General features: G+C 50.2%; 1 protein-coding gene across 10 annotated transcripts in view; it reads left to right on the top strand.

The window, feature by feature from the left end:
* EFCAB6 (EF-hand calcium binding domain 6) overlaps positions 1-17605 on the top strand; it is a 243243-nt gene that overhangs the window by 189103 nt on the left and 36535 nt on the right. For all 10 annotated transcript variants that reach the window (XM_042993473.1, XM_042993475.1, XM_042993474.1 and 7 more), the window contains 3 exons: positions 1740-1895; positions 8192-8384; positions 11650-11841. In XM_042993473.1, the coding sequence (XP_042849407.1) occupies positions 1740-1895; positions 8192-8384; positions 11650-11841 (541 nt within the window). The remainder of the gene's footprint in view (positions 1-1739; positions 1896-8191; positions 8385-11649; positions 11842-17605) is intronic.

Below are 17605 nucleotides of genomic sequence, written 5' to 3'. Positions count from 1 at the left end.
AGCCCGAGCCCGAGCCTGCCAGACGAGCATGTCGCTCTTCTTAGAGACCTGGGTGAGCCGAGGTCATGGAATTTACAATCAGTTCACCAAGGCCAGGTGCAAGATTGTTCATGCTGAAAGGTTTCTACACTTGTTTTAGTCCCTTAACAATATTTGTATTTTTCCCCCCATCGGGGAAGAATTTTCTTGACAGATGGAGTCATACATTCTTGAACATGTTCTCTAAGGAAAACAGCCCTCCCGCAGGGGCTGTGGCCAGGCGCCGCCTCTGTCCCTGCGAGAGGCAGGCCTGGATGGGCCCACTTTACAGACGGCACTCTTGTCCCTCGTCTGTAACGTGAGGAGATAGTTACCCACCTCCCTTGCAGGGTTGTTGAGAAGAGTCAGTGGGAGAACGTACATGAAGCCCACACAGCTCCAGCTTTGCCCATCGACGCCCACAAATGGTGGCTGCGTTTCCTTCTTTCTTCCTTCCTTCCTTCCTTCCTTCCTCCCTCCCTCCCTCCCTCCCTCCCTCCCTCCCTTTCTTTTTCTTCCTTTCTTTCTTCCTTTCTTTCTTTCTTTCTTTCTTTCTTTCTTTCTTTCTTTCTTTCTTTCTTTCTTTCTTTCTTTCTTCTTTCTTTCATTCTTGTGAGAGAGAAAGAGCCAGCAGGGGAGGGGGCAGAGAGAGAGGGAGACCAAGAATCCCAAGCAGGCTTCATGCTGTCAGCACAGAGCCCGACGCGGGGCTCGAACTCACCAACTGCAAGATCATGACCTGAGCCGAAATCAAGAGTCAGACACTTGGGCCGCCTGGGTGGCTCAGTCAGTTAAGCGTCCAACTTCGGCTCAGGTCAGGATCTCGCGATCGGTGAGTTCGAGCCCCGCGTCCGGCTCTGTGCTGACAGCTCGGAGCCGGGAGCCTGCTTCGGATTCTGTGTCTCCCTCTCTCTCTGCCCCTCCCTCGCTCATGCTCTGTCTTTCTCTCTGTCAAAAATACATTTAAAAAAAAGAGTCAGACTCTTAACTGACTGAGCCACCCAGGCGCCCCTGGTGGCTGTGTTTCTTAACAACACAGTACCTAATAAAACTAATAAAATGCCAAATGCCTAGGCGTCTCTGCCCCTGAACCCAGGAGAGCTCTCTGGGGATGGGGGGTGACACCCATATCTGCTCGAGTGCCTCTCTCCCCGAGAGGCGTACCTGCACCTCCCCATGGGAATTGCAGCCTGCTCCCAGGCGGGGTCCTCAGTCCTGCTCCGCAGTCTCCACTGACCCCCTGCGCAGTGTTCCCGATGTCTTCTGTCTCAAGCCGGCCTCGCCCCACTGGGATGAAAGTTCTTCTGGGGATGCCTGTTTGAGCCCCTAGACGCGTCCCGATGCCCAGAGCCGTAGCTGGCATGTAAGAGGTGCTCCCCCAGTTTTCACCGAGCGCATCGAGGAGCATCGCTCTCTGTAGTTTTTAATTCCTTGTTCTATTTTTAAAGTAACAAATTCTAGTAAAAAAAAAAAAACAAGGTTGCAATTTCTATAATATAGTTCTGCTAAAGATAATAATAATAAGATGATAACGGTACAAACTCACTATTTTTTCCAGAACACCTTTTAATGCAAAAGTTACACCAAGGCTGCAAGACGCCTTCAAGATCAGTTCCTCGACGACCCAGCAAATCATCACATTAGAACAATCACCAACCCTTGCTTTAAAGAAATGATCTGTTTTCCTGGTTTGGGGACGCCTCAAACGTATTCTCTTTCAGGGACAAGCTTAAAGACCACTATCAAGATATCAGCAAAGCACTCACCAAAGTCGATCCATCCCCAAGTGGCTACATACCCGTAAGCAAGATGCAGGAAGCGTTGCGGGGATGCGGCTGTTACCTGAAGGAAGAGGACCTGACCGATCTTCTGAACAGGTTTTCTTCCACTGGGTTCACTGTGCCTCTCACATAGACGGGACGGGAAAACGGGCCGGCGCATTGCTTTCGCTTCTCCCTCCCTGCCCGTTCCGACAGCCTTTCGCCACCGAGGTGACGCCCAGGCATCCCCGTGGCTCCGTTGTAAGCGGCTTGAGTCAACCCCCAGCGCAAGGAGAATGCAACCTCCGAATTTCCCCGTCCCCGGAGTCAACAAGTCTGACGGCTTCACTGATCCCTTCTGGTCCTTGAGTCGAATGTCTAAGTGACAAGCTTCTGTAGCTGCTTCCCGGTTTGTAACTTTTAGACGGTGTCTGTCTGTTGACTCCGTACCCGGAAGCTGTGGGTTTAACCGGCACCCACCGCCTCACCCACTCCGCCCCCCGCCTCTCTGTGGAACCCACACACACTTCCCTCCACGGGCCACCGTGCCGCTGCATCACGGTTTCGGGTAGATCAGTATTCGGGGTTTGCAACATCGTGACTTGTTTCACGGATCGCTTTTCCCCTCCTGCGTAGCATTTTGTTTTCCCCGGAATTAATAATTATCTTTTCTTTCTTTCCTGTTTGCTTCGTTTCCTGCGTACTTACGATCAGTAATTAAACCCCCAACTCACCTCCGGTTGTAAAATCTTTTTCTACAGTGTTCACACTCATCTTCCTGGATGGCCTTTGTCATGTCCTTTAATTCTGAGAAAGTTTCTTGATGATTTCATTGACTTCCTCTCCCGTTCTTTGGGAAACTCCTATTTTTATTGGACATTCAACCACGTAGGATGTTTCCTTATATACATCTTTAAGTTTATTTATTTTCTTTGAGAGAAAGAGTGAGCAGGGAGGGGCAGAGAGAGAGAATCCCAAGCAGCCTCCACGCTGTCAGCACAGAGCCCAACGCGGGGCTCGATCCCAGGAAGCGCGAGATCATGACCTGAGCCGAAGTTGGACGCTCAACCGACTGAGCCCCCCAGGCGCCCCCTCCCCCTTTTGTTACAGTTTATGTTTCATTATATTTTAAAGTCTTTTCCATCTTCCATCTTTTCCTTCCTGCTTCCCCGTCTGGAAGATTTCTTCAACTTCACTCTCAACCCTTTCTTTTGGGACTTTTGTTTCTGCCATCACACTTAACCATATTTCTGATGACCAGAACTTGTCTTTGTTCCCAGGGTGTTCCTCTTTTGGAGCATCACGTTCTCGTGTCCTGGATGTGTGATCTCATTTCTCTGACGGTGTTAACGATGGATTTTTTTTTTAAAGTTTTCTTTGCCTGAGGAGTCTCTCCTCCGTGTTGCTTTTTTCTACTAGTTTCCTTGTTCAAAAGTCTCCACATTAAGAGTGAGGTCCTAAGAAGCAGGTTAGAAGTTTCGTGCAGAGGGGTAGAACTTACTGACTTTGCTTTGAACTTTCAGTGTGGACTACTGTGGCAGGGCAGTCTGGCATGCGGTTTCTTTGGAGGACCCCCCAGTGTCAGGATCTTTAAAATTTGGAGAGGGGGGCAGTGCTGGTCAGATTTCCCAGAGACTGGTGTTGACATGTAACATATAGGGATGCCCCGTTACATTTGAATTCCGGAGAAACAATAATATTTTCAGTTTAAGGATGAGCCATGCAATATTTGGGATACATTTATGTTAAAATTATTTTGTTTGTCTGAAATTCCAATTTAACTGGGTGCCCTGCTAGATTATCGTTGGTCTGTTTTTCTAAATCTGGCAGCCCAACCAGAGAAGATTCTCTGGTCCCCTGCTGCCGGCAGTCTGGGAGCTGATTGGGAGAAGAAGCCTGGAAGTTTCAGCAGTTGTTGTGATAGGCTGAATAACGCCCCGCAAAGATACCCTGATCCTAATTCCTAGAACCTGTGAATGTGACGTGAGACGGAAAATGAGTCCTTGCAGGTGTGATTAGGGGTCTTGAGGTGGGGAGATGATCCTGGATCATCCGGGTGGGCCTCAGATCACCAGTGTCCTTATGAAAGTGAGTCAGGGAGAGGCGTCACCCAGACATGAGCACAGGGGGAGAACTTCGCCCAGAGGTGAGCACAGGGGGAGAAATCGGCATAGCGTGGCCACCAGCCAAGGATCTCCAGCAGCCACCAGAGGCTGGAGGTGCAGAACAGATTCTCCCATAGCCTCTGGAGGGAACACGGCCCTGCCGACACCTTGATCTTGGTCCAATAAAACCGATTTCTGACTTCTGGTGTCCAGAACCGTAAGAAAAGAAATGTGTGATGCTTTGAGCCACCTGCTACTCTCTGGTGTTTTGTTGCAGAGCCATAGAAAACTATTTATTACAATCAGGATGTAAACTTCCGCTTAATCCCTCTTTGCATTAAGAACCCTCCCTATCTTGCACTAGGGACGCACGCTTTTCAGTTGAGAAACACTGACTCCAGAGAGCACGAATTCTAGAGCCCCCCTTGCGAGTGCTGGGGGAGGGGCACAGGTACCCAGACGCTTGGAATTTGGGGAGGGACATGGGGCCCAAGTGCTCCCTGCACACACTTTTAACCAGTCTTTCTGGTTTTCTTTTCCTTTTTATGTGACGTAATTGTTTTCTTTTTTTCCTTCTCTTTATTTTGTTCATCACGGTAAGTATCCCCCATCCCCCCTCCAGCTCCCCTCTGGTAACCAGCATTGTGTTCTCCATAGTTCAGAGTTTGTTTCTTGGTTTGTTTTGTCTTTCTTTTTTTCCCTCTGCTCGTTTGTCTTGTTTCCTAAATTCCACTTATGAGTGAAATCATACGGCATTTGTCTTTCTCTCTCTGCCTCCTGTCACTTAGCGTTGTGGTCTCTAGTTCCATCCATGTCTTTGCCAGTGGCGAGATTTCATTCTCTGTGACGGCTGAGTAATATTCCATTGTGCGCACGCACCACCTGTCCTTTATCCATTCGCCTGTTGACGGGCACTTGGGCTGCTGCCATAATTTGGCTCTTGTCGATAACGCTGCTATGAACATCCGTGTGCATGGATCCCACCGAATGCGTGTCTTTGTACCTTGGGGGTAAATACCCAGTGCGACTACCGTATGGTGGGCTGGGTCTATCGGTAACTTTTTGAGGAAGCTCCATGCTAGTTTCCACAGTGGCGGCACCAACGTGCGCTCCCACCAACAGTGCCCGAGGGTTCCCTTTTCTCCGCGTCCTCGCTGACACCCGTGGTTTCCTGTGTTACTGATTTTAGCCGTGCTGACGGGTGTGAGGTGACATCCCATGGTGGTTTTGATTTGCGTTTCCCTGAGGATGAGGGATGGGGAGCATCTGGTCCTTCTGTTTTTAACCCCACGTTGATGCCTACCTCTAGCTGGAGAGGGGCCCCCGTGAGTCTCTTGCCCGCACACAGTCCATTCACGGCCCCGACCGGTTTTCCGCGGTGTCTTTTAAGTGTTCCTTCCAGCTTCCGGCTCCAAAGGCTTTCAGTCTAGGAAAGCAGATCTTAGCTGTAATTCTCTGTATTTGCCCGGATCCCTCCAGATTTGGGGGAGACGTTTTGCCCTGTGACCTCAGTTCTCTTGGGGGACAAAGGAAAGCTGTTGGCTTTCAGTCTGTTGGGCTTTTTTCTTACTGTCAGGACAGAGCGACACCTCCCGTTTCTGCGCGTGCCAGCCTCCCCTCCTCTTTCTACCACTGTCCCTCTCTGATTCTTCCATGTCCCGTCTTTTGTCAGGTGCGGTCTTAATTTGGGGAAAAGGAAGTTCAACTTAACCTTCTATCCTGCAGCCACAACCAGGCCTTCTGTGCTTGGTTCACAGGTTGATTCTAAAACTCAAAAACCGTTGACCAGCATTTCACAATTATGATTATGTGTTCAGTGCCCACAGCATGAACGAAAACTAGCTTTGCTCCCGACGGCACCATCCCTGAGCCTCTGTGTCCACCTTGTTGTAGGCAAACCTTGGTACCCATGCGTCTTTTCTAGGTCACATGGGGGAAGGTGGTTCTTTGTGTAAGCTGTTTCCAGGAACGTGATGAGCTGTTTTCTAGGAACCCGGGGCTCAGTTAAAATTGAACATTGTCACCCTTCCGCTTTCCCCAACACTCCACCCCACTTACAGCTCTCCCAGGTGTTCCTTGGTACCCTCCACTCTGGAGCCGGGCCCCCACATTGTCCTGTCCCAGGTCTGTCCCTACCATTCCCCAGCAAGGTTGGATCCCATTCCCGTTTCCTGTATCACATACCTTTTTATTTATTTATTTATTTATTTATTTATTTATTTATTTATTTATTTAAAATGTTTCCTTATTTTTGAGAGAGAGACAGACAGACAGGGCTTGAGAAGGGGAGGGGCAGAGAGAGAGGGAGACACAGAATCCAAAGCAGGCTCCAGGCTCTGAGCTGTCAGCATACAGCCCAACGTGAGGCTCAAACTCACGAATCACGAGATCATGACCCGAGCTGAAGTCAGACGCTTAACCCACTGAGCCACCCAGGCGCCCCCCCCTTTTTATTTCTTGATTTCCATCCTTGTTTTGTTGGAGTACTTCCTGAAGTAACTTTCTAAGAAAGGGCAGACAAGAAATAAATTTTCTGAGTTCTTTGTCTGAAAAAAGTTATTTAATCTCCTTCACACAGATTGCTGGCCTGTCTGAGCATAGAATCCTAAGGAGAAAATAATTTTTTCTTAAAATGTTGAAACCATTACTCAATTGTGTTTGAGCTGAGAGAAGTTCAATGCAGTGTGTGTGTGTGTGTGTGTGTGTGTGTGTGTGTGTGTGCGCGTGTGTAACGGAAGAAGAATCATTTCATCCTCAAATATGCCTATACGTTCTCTTCTTCCTTAAACAGGATCTCCTCTCACTAAATGTATTTCCAGCTGAACAAGAATTCGTATGCATTCAATGAATAAATCATAGAAAACGGCACCAGATAAATAATTAACTAAATGATTGTAAGAGAATCTTGTTAAAATATAGTTAGGCTTGGTACTTTTATAAATAACAACAAAAAGACTGTGGAATTTCTGTAGTCCACCTTTCAATGGGGGTGATCAACTTTTTTTTTACAAATGGAAACCTTAATAAGGATCCATCGCTCAATTGCTTGTTTCTTCTCAAAGACCTCTTGATGATAAACATCTCTGTTATTTGTAATTATATGTAGATTATTCATTTCTAGATCCAAAATAGACTTTTCTAAATAATACTGCGATTAGCATATGCATTTGATTTTATTACTAAATTTTAATACCAAGTTGGCAATTTATCCTGCTGATGAAATAGAGTTGATTAGCCTTTTCCCCCATGTCTCCATCATAGGAGCCAGCGACGCGGGGCCTGTGGAAGGCCGCTCTGCAGCTGTGGGTTGGAAAAGCACAGCTCTTGGCTCATTTTCTTTAGAAGCAGATATCTGAGTCACTAGAAACTTCTCTCTCTGGCTTACCAACATTCCACACTGTTCTTCTCTGACGTGGACTCCATCCCACGGAAAGAAAGCTTAGGTGTTAAAGTGCCAGTATTCCCCAGAGAATTTAAGTGACCAAAAAATGTGAACTTTGAATGCAATTAAACTTTATTTTGCATCAGTTTACATCTTTGAATAGGATCTATGTTCTCATGAAACTTTGGGATTTTCTGTCGCCGTATTTTCTTCTCGAATGTAAAGGTATTTTCTTGTGTGTCAGAGTGGAGGGCAGGGAGGAGTCTCCACATGGCTGTCCTCATTGAGACATGCGCTCAGAATTTCTATCTGAGAAAATACTAAGCTGTGTAGGTTTTGTGAAACTGACCACTCAGTTCCGACCAGTCTTGAAAAAGAACTTGACATACATTTTACTCAGTTCCTCTTGCCCTTTCCACTGCCTTTGTTTGACATGTTTCTCTTTTTTTCCACCTCCCCCAACCGTTTCTCAGTCCAGCCCTCATGAGCCGAGGTCTCGATGACCACAGCCCTGAGCCCGCACACCCTCCAGTCTTCTTTCCTGACCGCCCCTGATGCCACTGTCGGGTGTATCTTCCCATAACAATGCCCTGCCCCCCCTCGTCTCTGCGGAGGCATCTTTGTTTGCCCCAGTCAGTGCATCAGGTTCCTAAGCTGGGCCTCCTTTTCCAAAGCTGTGAGCCCCGCGGTCCAGGCTTTCAGTCTGTGGCCCCCGCAGCCCTCACCTCGCTCATATTGCAGTATCGGTGTGTGCCCGTCTGCTCTCATAGCTAACTGACAGGTGAGCACCTGCGGGCCAGAGCACAGCGTCCTAACGTTGTTCCTGTTCTGCACACTGTTCTGTGCTCAGCAGCTCTTTGTTGAATGAATAAGCGGCGGGGTTGCTTTTTGTAATTAATATATTCCTTTCTTTCTTTGGGGACAAGTTGGGGAATCAGCTGGCACGATAACTCCTTCAATTACCTTGACTTCTTGAAGGCGGTGGAGAACAGCAAGCCAACAAGACCTCCGCCAAAAGAAAAAGAGGGCGTGCCCCTCAGTTTTGCGACACTAGACCCGGCGGAGGCTGTGAAGAGTATCCAGGAAGTGGTCGACTCCTCCGATGCGGCTTTGTCAACGGTATGACAGAGCGAAACGCAGTTTTACTTTAGAAACCGAGGTCCCGGTGCTCATGTGAATTCACGAAGAGCTGCTGTCGGCCCTCCCCTCCTCCCGGCCCCCCGCCCCTCTCTTCACTCTCGTGGGGTGTCAGAACTCAGATGGGTCAGGCAAGATCAGCTTGTGCCTTTGAGCGCATGTGTACCCGTGTTTGCTCTGCAAGGAGCTGCCAGGATTGTGCCCAGCGTGTGCTCTCTGGGGTAGGAGTGCTCAGTGTTTAGCAGGTGCTATGTCTGCAAGGGCAAGGGGCTCTGGGCAGAGAGGGCAGAGCACAGAGGTCCCGAGGGGAGAGCAGGCCCAGTGTGTCCCGTGAGCACCGGGCCCATAGCACCAGGTGGCCTTGGAGAGGTTGCCCGGGGCCCGGCTGTGGCACAAAGACTCATCGGGAAGGACACCGGGAGCCAGGCGACGTGCAAGGTGCCCCCCCAAGTACAGTGACAGATACTTGACCGCTGACATCTGTATGACACTGCAGAGCGTGTAGGGATGATGCTGTGGCCCGTGCTGGAGTCCTTGGAAAACAGTGCTGTGGCCGTGCCCGTGGTGGGGTGGCGGTCCCCGAGACTGGTCCATACCTCCATTTCCCCTACAGCAGCGGCAAGAAGAGAAAATGCTGTGTGCAGAGGGCAGGCCTCGCGGTTTAATGAGATCGAAGGTTCAAAGCAGCCGGGGCCATGCTGGAGACAATCAGAACAAGACTGTCCTTCAGACACTGTCAAAAACCTAGGACCATGCTCACTAAATCCCCCGAGTGAATAATCCCCTAGGGTATGGCGGCAAGGTGGGCTCTGGGGTCCAAGCATAAGGGACTAGAGAGAAGGAGAAAGGCAAGTGCCACGCAGCCAGCCTGTGAAAGTTCTAGAATGTCAGCCAACTTGACCTTTGTGCTGGTGAGCAGACATTTTTCACATCTAGGAGTTCTCTGTGAGGATTTAAGATTTTTATGTCTTTATTTTAATGATTCTGCAAAGATAAAAATTAGTCTGAACACGTGGGTCATCTGGAAAGCACACAGGCCATCTACGCACCTTCCAGTGCCCGTGTGTGAGATGGCGCTGGGCCCAGCGGTCACCCCATGAGCATTGCGAACACGGATGTCCACCGGGATGAGGGTCATAGAGACGATGAAGGGGCCCAGGCAGTGGCCGCAGCAGGCTGGAGACCCAGCCCTGTTGAAAGGACAGCTTCTCCTCAGTCTCAGCCGACTGTTGCTGAGCTGAAAACTGGCCCCACTTTGCTAGAGCTTTCCATTTTCCATGAGACGCTCTGAAACCTCCTGGTTTCTAAATGTCAGGACATATTTCAGGTTTTTAAAGCACTCTCCAGACCAAACAAGTCCATTTGCAGGATGGTTTTGCCTCTTTCTGACGTAAAGTGGCACTATTAACATCCATCAGGATGTTTCTCAAACTGAAGTTCGTGGAACCTCTAGGGGGAACCATGATTCTCACCTCTGAGAAACACTCCTTAGGCAGTGATGTTTTAAGCGAGAGAGTGAGGTCGGGCCAAGAGAGCAGCAGATGGAAGGGAGAGAGGGCATCTGGGGCAGCGAGGCACAGAAGGAATGGCGAGGTCTGAGGACAGCCATCAGCGAGGATACCGGGCACGTTTGTGCGTCTTTGCATATCACTGGAGATGTGTCTCAGATGCATCTTGTTTCTGAAACGACATCACGATGACTTATATTTCTATAGAGTTTATAGATTGCCCAGCACACTGCCTTCTGTCTTTTGGTTAATGTGTGTTTATTTTTGAGAGGTAGAGACAGAGACAGGGTGCAAGCAGGGGGTGGGGCAGAGAGAGAGGAGACACAGAATCCGAAGCAGGTTCCAGGCTCCGAGCTGTCAGCACAGAGCCCGACCTGGAGCTCGAACTCACGAACCGCGAGATCATGACCTGAGCCGAAGTCGGACGCTTAACCGACTGAGCCACCCAGGCGCCCCTCAGCGCACTGCCTTCTAACGTCCTCGTAACACAGATGCTCAGCTGACTGGGCTCATTTTTATGGTCATCCTCCACATTTGTTGAGATCAACTATGTGTCCAGTACACGTACAGCTGTTTTCGGGCCATAGTAAAACAACAGTGTGAGTTGCAAAGTCCGTCTTTTCCTACCACAGAAGCTAAGGTCATGGAGGTTAAGATCTCATGGTAGGAAAGCAGAGGTGGAATTCAAAGTCCACTTCTGAGCAGAGGTGGGGCGGAGGGGGGTGTCCCGGGTTTTTCCACCACCCACGGCTTTGTCCCGTTACCACACGCTAAATAAAAACTTGACGCTAGACGGTATTTTAAGGTTAATTTGGTTACACACTTATCACCAACCCCATGGACGGATGGGATGGGCTTAATTAGCCCTGAATGAGAATTAACCAGCAGGGAATGTGGTTTGGGGTCTGCACGCACATTCAATTCTCACTTTAAAAAAAAAAAAAAAAAGATCCTAACCCACCACTTGATACAGATTTCCTAGTGCAATAAAAATGAATGATTTTGTTCCGACAGATGGAAAAAAAATGTGCTTTCTTTTTATAGCACGTTTTTGCACTTTTTCAGTTTGACTGGAGTACGGCTGGGCTGGCCCTGGCCGCCCCCCACCCCCGCCCCTCCAACACCGGCTCATGGCCACGGGGATCCACCCATGAGCCGAGGCCACACGGGCACTGGCCCTGGGTCGCGGAAAGGGCAGCGGCCTCCCAGTAGAAGCCTCGGGGTGGGAGTGGGGATGGGGCGGTCCCTTAACTGCCCCTCCCGGCCACTTCTCAATCAGGCTGCACCTTGGGACCCCCGCCCCACCCCTACTGTGGCAGGATTTCATCTGAACCCCCTGTGACAGTCACTTTGGGCATGTTTCCCCCCCCAGAGCCTCTCTCCTCCTCTGCCAAACAGGCCTCCTTGGAGCTCGGGTGGCTTCAAAGCCCTATGGGAAAGGGGCCAGGGCTCCTCGCTCCCCTGCCTCTCCATAGCCACACGGTGGGGGGCCAGTGAAGCAACCCTTCCCTGCAGCACAGAAGCTCTCACACCAGGCCCATGCTTCCTTTACCTGTCTCAGTGTTTTAGTCATGGTGCCTTTGATCAGTAAGGTAGGATTTATGGGGGACTCAAATACACTTGACTTCACTCACAGTCAGAAAAGTAATACATAAAAAAAATATTTTTTAAATATTCACTGGATGGTAACATCTGCCTTCTCTCTCTCTCTCTTTCTCTCTCTCTCTCTCTCTTTGTAGGCATTTTCTGCATTGGACAAAGAGGACACTGGGTTTGTAAAGGCTTCAGATTTTGGACAAGTTCTTAAGGATTTCTGTCACAAACTCACAGATAACCAGTATCATTATTTTTTGAGAAAACTGAAAATTCATCTAAGCCCCCATATAAATTGGAAATATTTTCTCCAGAACTTCAACTCTTTCTCCGAAGAGGTAAGGAGGTTGGCATTACCTGAGCACCTCTCTTTGAAACCGGGTTAAAAGTAGTTTTTGCCAAATGGGTAATTGATTAAAATCACATCAGGTAAAAGGGCGATCGCCTCATGTAATTAGCTAACTCCGAATGAAAATTTGGTATAAATTCTACATAGAGTGTTAAAAGGTAAGTGTGTATACTTTATTGAAAACCTTTTTATTTTGTTTTGTTTTGGTTTTCTTTTGTTTTGTTTTCAAAGAACCTTGGGAGCTTGCTTTTGTCTGGTTGCTTCAGAATTCTCCGGAATCTTAGATCCCTGAAGATGACCTGGTGTCCACAGAAGTGAGGCCCACAGTGTGTCGGGCCCGGAGGCGGAAGTGAGGGAACCGGGTCTCACTTGGGAGATGTTTGTTGAGGACACCCTATGTGCCGGTCCCTGGGGCGTGTATCAGCCAAATCTGGGCTGGAGATGAGCGTGGAGAGGGTGGGCTTTAACAGAGACATGATCAGCAGGAGGAGAGATTGCTGGGAAAGTCAGGGAGGGCTCCGGGGAGGAGGGTGTGTGACTGACTGCAGGGCTCTCGCTCCTCCCCCCAGACTGCATTTCTGGCCGCACCAGGTATTTACCCTGAGGCTGTTTCTTGATCTCTAACCGGAAATGGACCCGAATCGTTAGCAACAATCACAGTCCGGTTTCAGCCAACACGGATTTCTCTGATCGCCATTCCGTGCGGTCAAATCACAGGGGGCCTGTCCTGCCGTATATTGAACTGTCCCTCTGCAGCTGGATACCTACGTCATTTCCAATGGCATATGCTCTTATGTGTGACAAACACCTACGTTCACAAATCCTTGATCGCTGATCCAGGACGGATCCTTGGACATTCACATACTCGAGCAGACAGCGTGAACATTTTTAAGGTCTGAGGTTCTTTGTGATGCTAACAACAGCAAACGCTACACAGTGCCTTCCGAGGGCCACTCTTCCTGGTCCTTTACGTACATGAACCCGCCCAGTCCTTTAATACCAATACTTGGCATGTGCTATTAATGTCCCTTTTTATAGATGGGGACCCTAGGGCACAGAGACATTAATTTGCGCACAGCCCCCCTGATGGCAGGTGGCAGAGCCGGTCTGTGAGCAAGAGGTCTCTCCCAGCTCCAGGCCCCTCGATGCTGTGCCGTGTCTCCCGTGTGGGCTGTGACTTCTTTCCTCGTTGCCGTTTAGACGGACATCCCTAAACAATGGATGCTGCCGGGTTGCACGTTTTCAAACTGCATGCCAGTGGTACTCCATCGAATACTGTGTTCTGCGCTTACTTTTTTTTTGTTTGCTCTCACGCGTTCAGGACTTAGCCGTGTTATCCCTTTGGTCTTAGTGCATTCCCTTATTAGGCTGCCATAAAATGAATCCATCAAGCGAATACATTCTGTTAAATGGACGCACCCTGTTCGGTTATGAGCCTCCCGCTAATGACCGTGTAGGCCGTTTACAGTTCTCTCCATTACAAGCAGAGCACCAGCCAGCCTCCTGCGCCGGTCCCCTCGTGACACTCGGAGTTACCCTGCGTGGGATCGGAGGGCACGTGCATGGGCAGCATCCCAGGGGCCGCCGCTGTGGCTGCACTGATCAGTGCTCGCTCCCACCAGCCTTGGGTGAGAGCTGCGAACGCTCCAGGTCTCCAGGAGTCCTGGGTATTGGCAGATGTTTTCATTCCTGCCCATCTGAATATCAGTAAGCCTGCGCGTTTTCTTGTGTTATGAGCCATTCAGGTTTCATTATCTGAGAAGGGTTCCTGTCCTTTGCTGGTACGTGAGCAGCAAATACCTCCTCCTGGCCTGTGACTCGTCTTCTGTCTCTGTTTATGGTGATGCTCACTATTTTTAACGAGTGCACTTTTTTCCCCTGACTTTAGATATTCACTGTGGGAATCCTGGCAGATCCAGGAAAGTGCGAAAAAGAAAACGGGGCTCGAAACCCCATGCTGATGCCGTGTTGGCGAGAGCAACCCCCGCCGTGTGCTGGGCCGTTCTCCCCACACGGTCTCACCAGGCTCTTATCCCAGCGAAGCTCTCCGGGAGTCAGACTCCCGCCGGGTCAACTAGCAGAGGAGACCAGGCAGGTTCAGCTCTGGAGCAGACATTCTCTCGATGTGCCACACTGCCTTGGAGATCTTTCCCCCTGCCCTCTTCTTAATGCATCTTTTCCCTAGTCCTTTTATTGTGACAAAACACTCTTACCGTAAAACTTACCATCTTAATCGTTGTTACGTGCACAGTTGAGTGATATTAAGATCCATACACATGGCTGTGCAACCATCACCACCACCCCCTCCAGAACTCTTTTCATCTTGCAAAACCGAAACTAGACACTAATTAACCCCCCCAACCCCTTCGCCCCAGCCCTTGGTGACCACCGCTCCGCTTTGCGTCGCTGTGGTCTTGACCGCTCGTCGAAGTGGAACCGTACGGCCTTTGTCTTTCTGCGGCTAGCTTATTTCGGCTCAGCATAGTGTCCTCGAGGTTCGTGCATGTTGTAGCCTGTGTCCGAATGTCCTTCCTTTTTCAGTCTAAATAATAGTCCACTGTAGGGATACGCCAGGTTTTGCTTATCCGTTCATCTATCGGTGGTTGCTTCCACGTCTTAGCGGTTACGAATAATGCTGCCGTGAGCACAGTGTGCAGATATGCTCCCTTGTTTTACAGAATGGAGGTGACACTGGCTATGTGATCATGGATCTTGCTTCTTTTCTCCTTCAGGTTAAACTGCACCACGTCGCTGGAAGGTTTTCCAAACATGGGCCAAAACGCCTTTGTAGCACTCCATCTCCTCCCCGCTTTTTAAGCGTCTCGATTTTTTTTCCAGCTTTTGCCGTTGTAAGTTACTCCGCCATGAACACTTCATATGTAAATCTGTATCTGCGTTTTGGATTCTTTCCTAGAGAAAAGAATCCAAAGAAATAAATAACTGAAGTCAAAAGATAGGAATATTTTTATTGGTCTCGAGAGCAGCCCCGTACTTTTTAAAGTAACTTTTTCTATTGGGTGGAATCACATGAAATCGCCGTTTTTAGAGCCAGAAGTGACCGAATACTGACAATTTGATGTGGCCTAAGCTAATATCTGTAGAAGTCATTTATGCCCACTTTACACGATCTGGAATATTCTGGTAATTTTGAAGGAGAGAATTAAAGTTATCCCTAGGGACGACCACTGTTAACATTTTGGTGTGTTCACTTCCAATCCTGTTTTCTGTGCGAGTATCCTTTGGGGGTATGTGTAGGACAGCGCGCATACGCTGCTGATTTGGGGGTTGTTGGCGGATTTTCTCAGCTCTTAAGAGGCTCTTTTTCAACAATCGTTTCGTATTTGTATCGAAGTAATATATGCCCCGTGGAGAGGAAATTGAACGGTGGCGAGAGCGTCAAAAGCAGAGACTACTGGACCAACTCTTCACCCCTCTGCCCCCCAAGACCAGTCACTGAGACTTGTTCCTGCGGCATACCTTCTCCCCTCTCGGTCACCCTTGGATTTCTTAAAACAACCCTCCTGGGCCTTTTTCGGGACCGTGGGTACGAGAGGTGAGGCCTCGCTTTCTCATTCCACCTCCCAGCTTCTCGCTGCCCCGCACCGTCTCCCCCAGAACTGCCATTTCACTTACTGTGGTGTCACTGGCATCTTCCAGGCTGTTGATTTTTCTCCAGAACCTGGATTTCCTTTGACGCGTGCCCTCCCACGGTGTGGGCTCACTCACCCCTCCATCCGCCAACGTTTCCTACGTGCCGGCGATCAGCTGGTGCTGGGCCCGCAGTGACCCAGACTGACGCGGTCCCCGCCTTCCAGGGGCTTGTGAGATGGGGAGATGAGAAACGAGAAATGTATCCTACGTCAGATTCCAGAACACGCTGCCGAGGAAAATAAAGCGGGACAGAAGGAGGGCGTGTCTGAAGAGTCTAGAGGAGGTGACCTCTAGGGGAGGGGCGTTAGGGGACACAGCTGGTCCAAGGACTCGGCAGGAAGGTGTCCCATCAGCTTGCGGCGTGTCTTCCCTGGGCGTGAGAGAGGAAATACAGCCAGGGAGGGATGGGGCAGGCGGCCTTGTCGCCTGGGGTCAGGGTGCAGGCTGTAATGCTTTGACTGTAAGCGACGTAGGGAAGCGGCGGCTGGAGGAGTGCGCTGACCTGGGGCAGAGGAGCGTCGGTTAGAGACTCAGAAAACTCACTGTGGCTGCTGTCTGGAGAAGAGACAGTGGGGCCAAGGACCAGAGCGAGGCGGGAGGCTCACGGCTCCGGGAGGGATGCTGCTGGCGTGGCTCCGTTCTAGAAACATTTGGAAAGTGGAACAGACAGGCTTCACTGATCCACGCTCCGTGAAGGAATGAGAGGCAGGAACAGCCGCAGCTTTCTGGCCTCTAGGGGGAGGAAAAAGGGAAGAGGGGTCTGCTGGGACAGGTGTCCTAACGGACTTGGCCGATCCCCTGGCGTTGGTCCTGCAGGTGCCTCCAGTGCTCGGCATTCTAGTGCAATAGCGTGCCTCTGTTGAGCACTTAGGAGTATGAGCCCAAACCCTTCCAGCGGCATAGTGCCTGACCGCCGTGAGCCCTCCCAACAGCCCAGTGCCAGGGGGCAGCCGGCCCGCCAGCAGGGGAGGCAGGGCTCAAGCCTCAGTGCGGCCACGGCCATCCTCCCTCACGGGTCACCGTGAGCATCTCTGTCCACTCGGGAATTCCCGGACCGAGGGTGAAGCTTCCAATGTGGCCAGCTTGCTTCGCGAACGTTAGTTGACCCTGATTTTCCTTCCCAGAGTCTCCCTCGCCTCCGGAAACACTTTGCCTTTTTCTCGCGGAGAGGTTTCCGGATGAAATGCAAAATAAGTGATGATGCGAAATGTGCTCAGGGACGGGAGTGAGCGTGCTGGGCCGGAAGTGGCCGGGGCTGGGGACACGGAGACGGCCTCGCCCGGACCCCCGCACAGCCCTCTTCCCGCTGTTCCTGGCGTTGTTGAGAAGCCCGAACTTGGGCAGAGGCGCGTCGACCAGGAGAACAAGCAGATCAAGGGACTTGTAGGCTGAAAGCCCGGCACGAAGGCAGGGTGCGTGGCCTCGATGTGCGGCAACCATAGGCGGTTCGAGTCAGAGCAAGCAATGTGGGGGTTTTCCTTCTTCCTGTTTCTCTGCAGAGGGCGGGAGGGGCAGGGGCCACCCCTGCCCTTTGTTCTCTGCCCCAGAGTTCAGTCCCTTGGAGATCACTGAGACCTCTGAGCAAGGGCGTGAGTTAGCTTAGTCAGGTGGCTGGAACGGGGAGGAGGCTGTGGGAGAGCCGAGCCTCTTTCTAAAGTTCAATCCTGGGCTGGCATTTTTAATAGAAGGAAAAGAAGTAACAAATAATGGGAGTAGTTAATGCATCGTCCTCAAGCTCATTAAATATGATACCCGTCATCCCTCCCCTATAGGGGCCACATGGGAGACAAGTAATTAAAAGCAGATTACCAAAATGTAATTAAGACAGCCGGTACCGCTCCCTGCAAAGGAGGTTCACCCTGAATAATCCCTCGCCAAACCGAATCCGTTCTTGGAAAAGGAACAACTTTTCAACACGCTTTGTAAGGCCTCGAATAGACTGAAAGTATGCAGAGAGTAGAGACGAGAATTTTACACCTACTCACAACCCGTTTCTTATATTGGATACCCTGCTAAATCTGTCCTCCGAAACTTCTATTGATCTCCTGTCTCGTATGCCTGTCACACATGACATGTGAAAATCATCCGAGCGCTTTTCAGAA

The sequence above is a fragment of the Panthera tigris genome, chromosome B4 (genome assembly GCF_018350195.1).
Source record: "Panthera tigris isolate Pti1 chromosome B4, P.tigris_Pti1_mat1.1, whole genome shotgun sequence".
Classification (NCBI taxonomy): domain Eukaryota; kingdom Metazoa; phylum Chordata; class Mammalia; order Carnivora; family Felidae; genus Panthera; species Panthera tigris.
The sequence above is the reverse complement of the archived record's forward strand: the minus strand, read 5'-3'. Positions and strand labels throughout refer to the sequence as shown.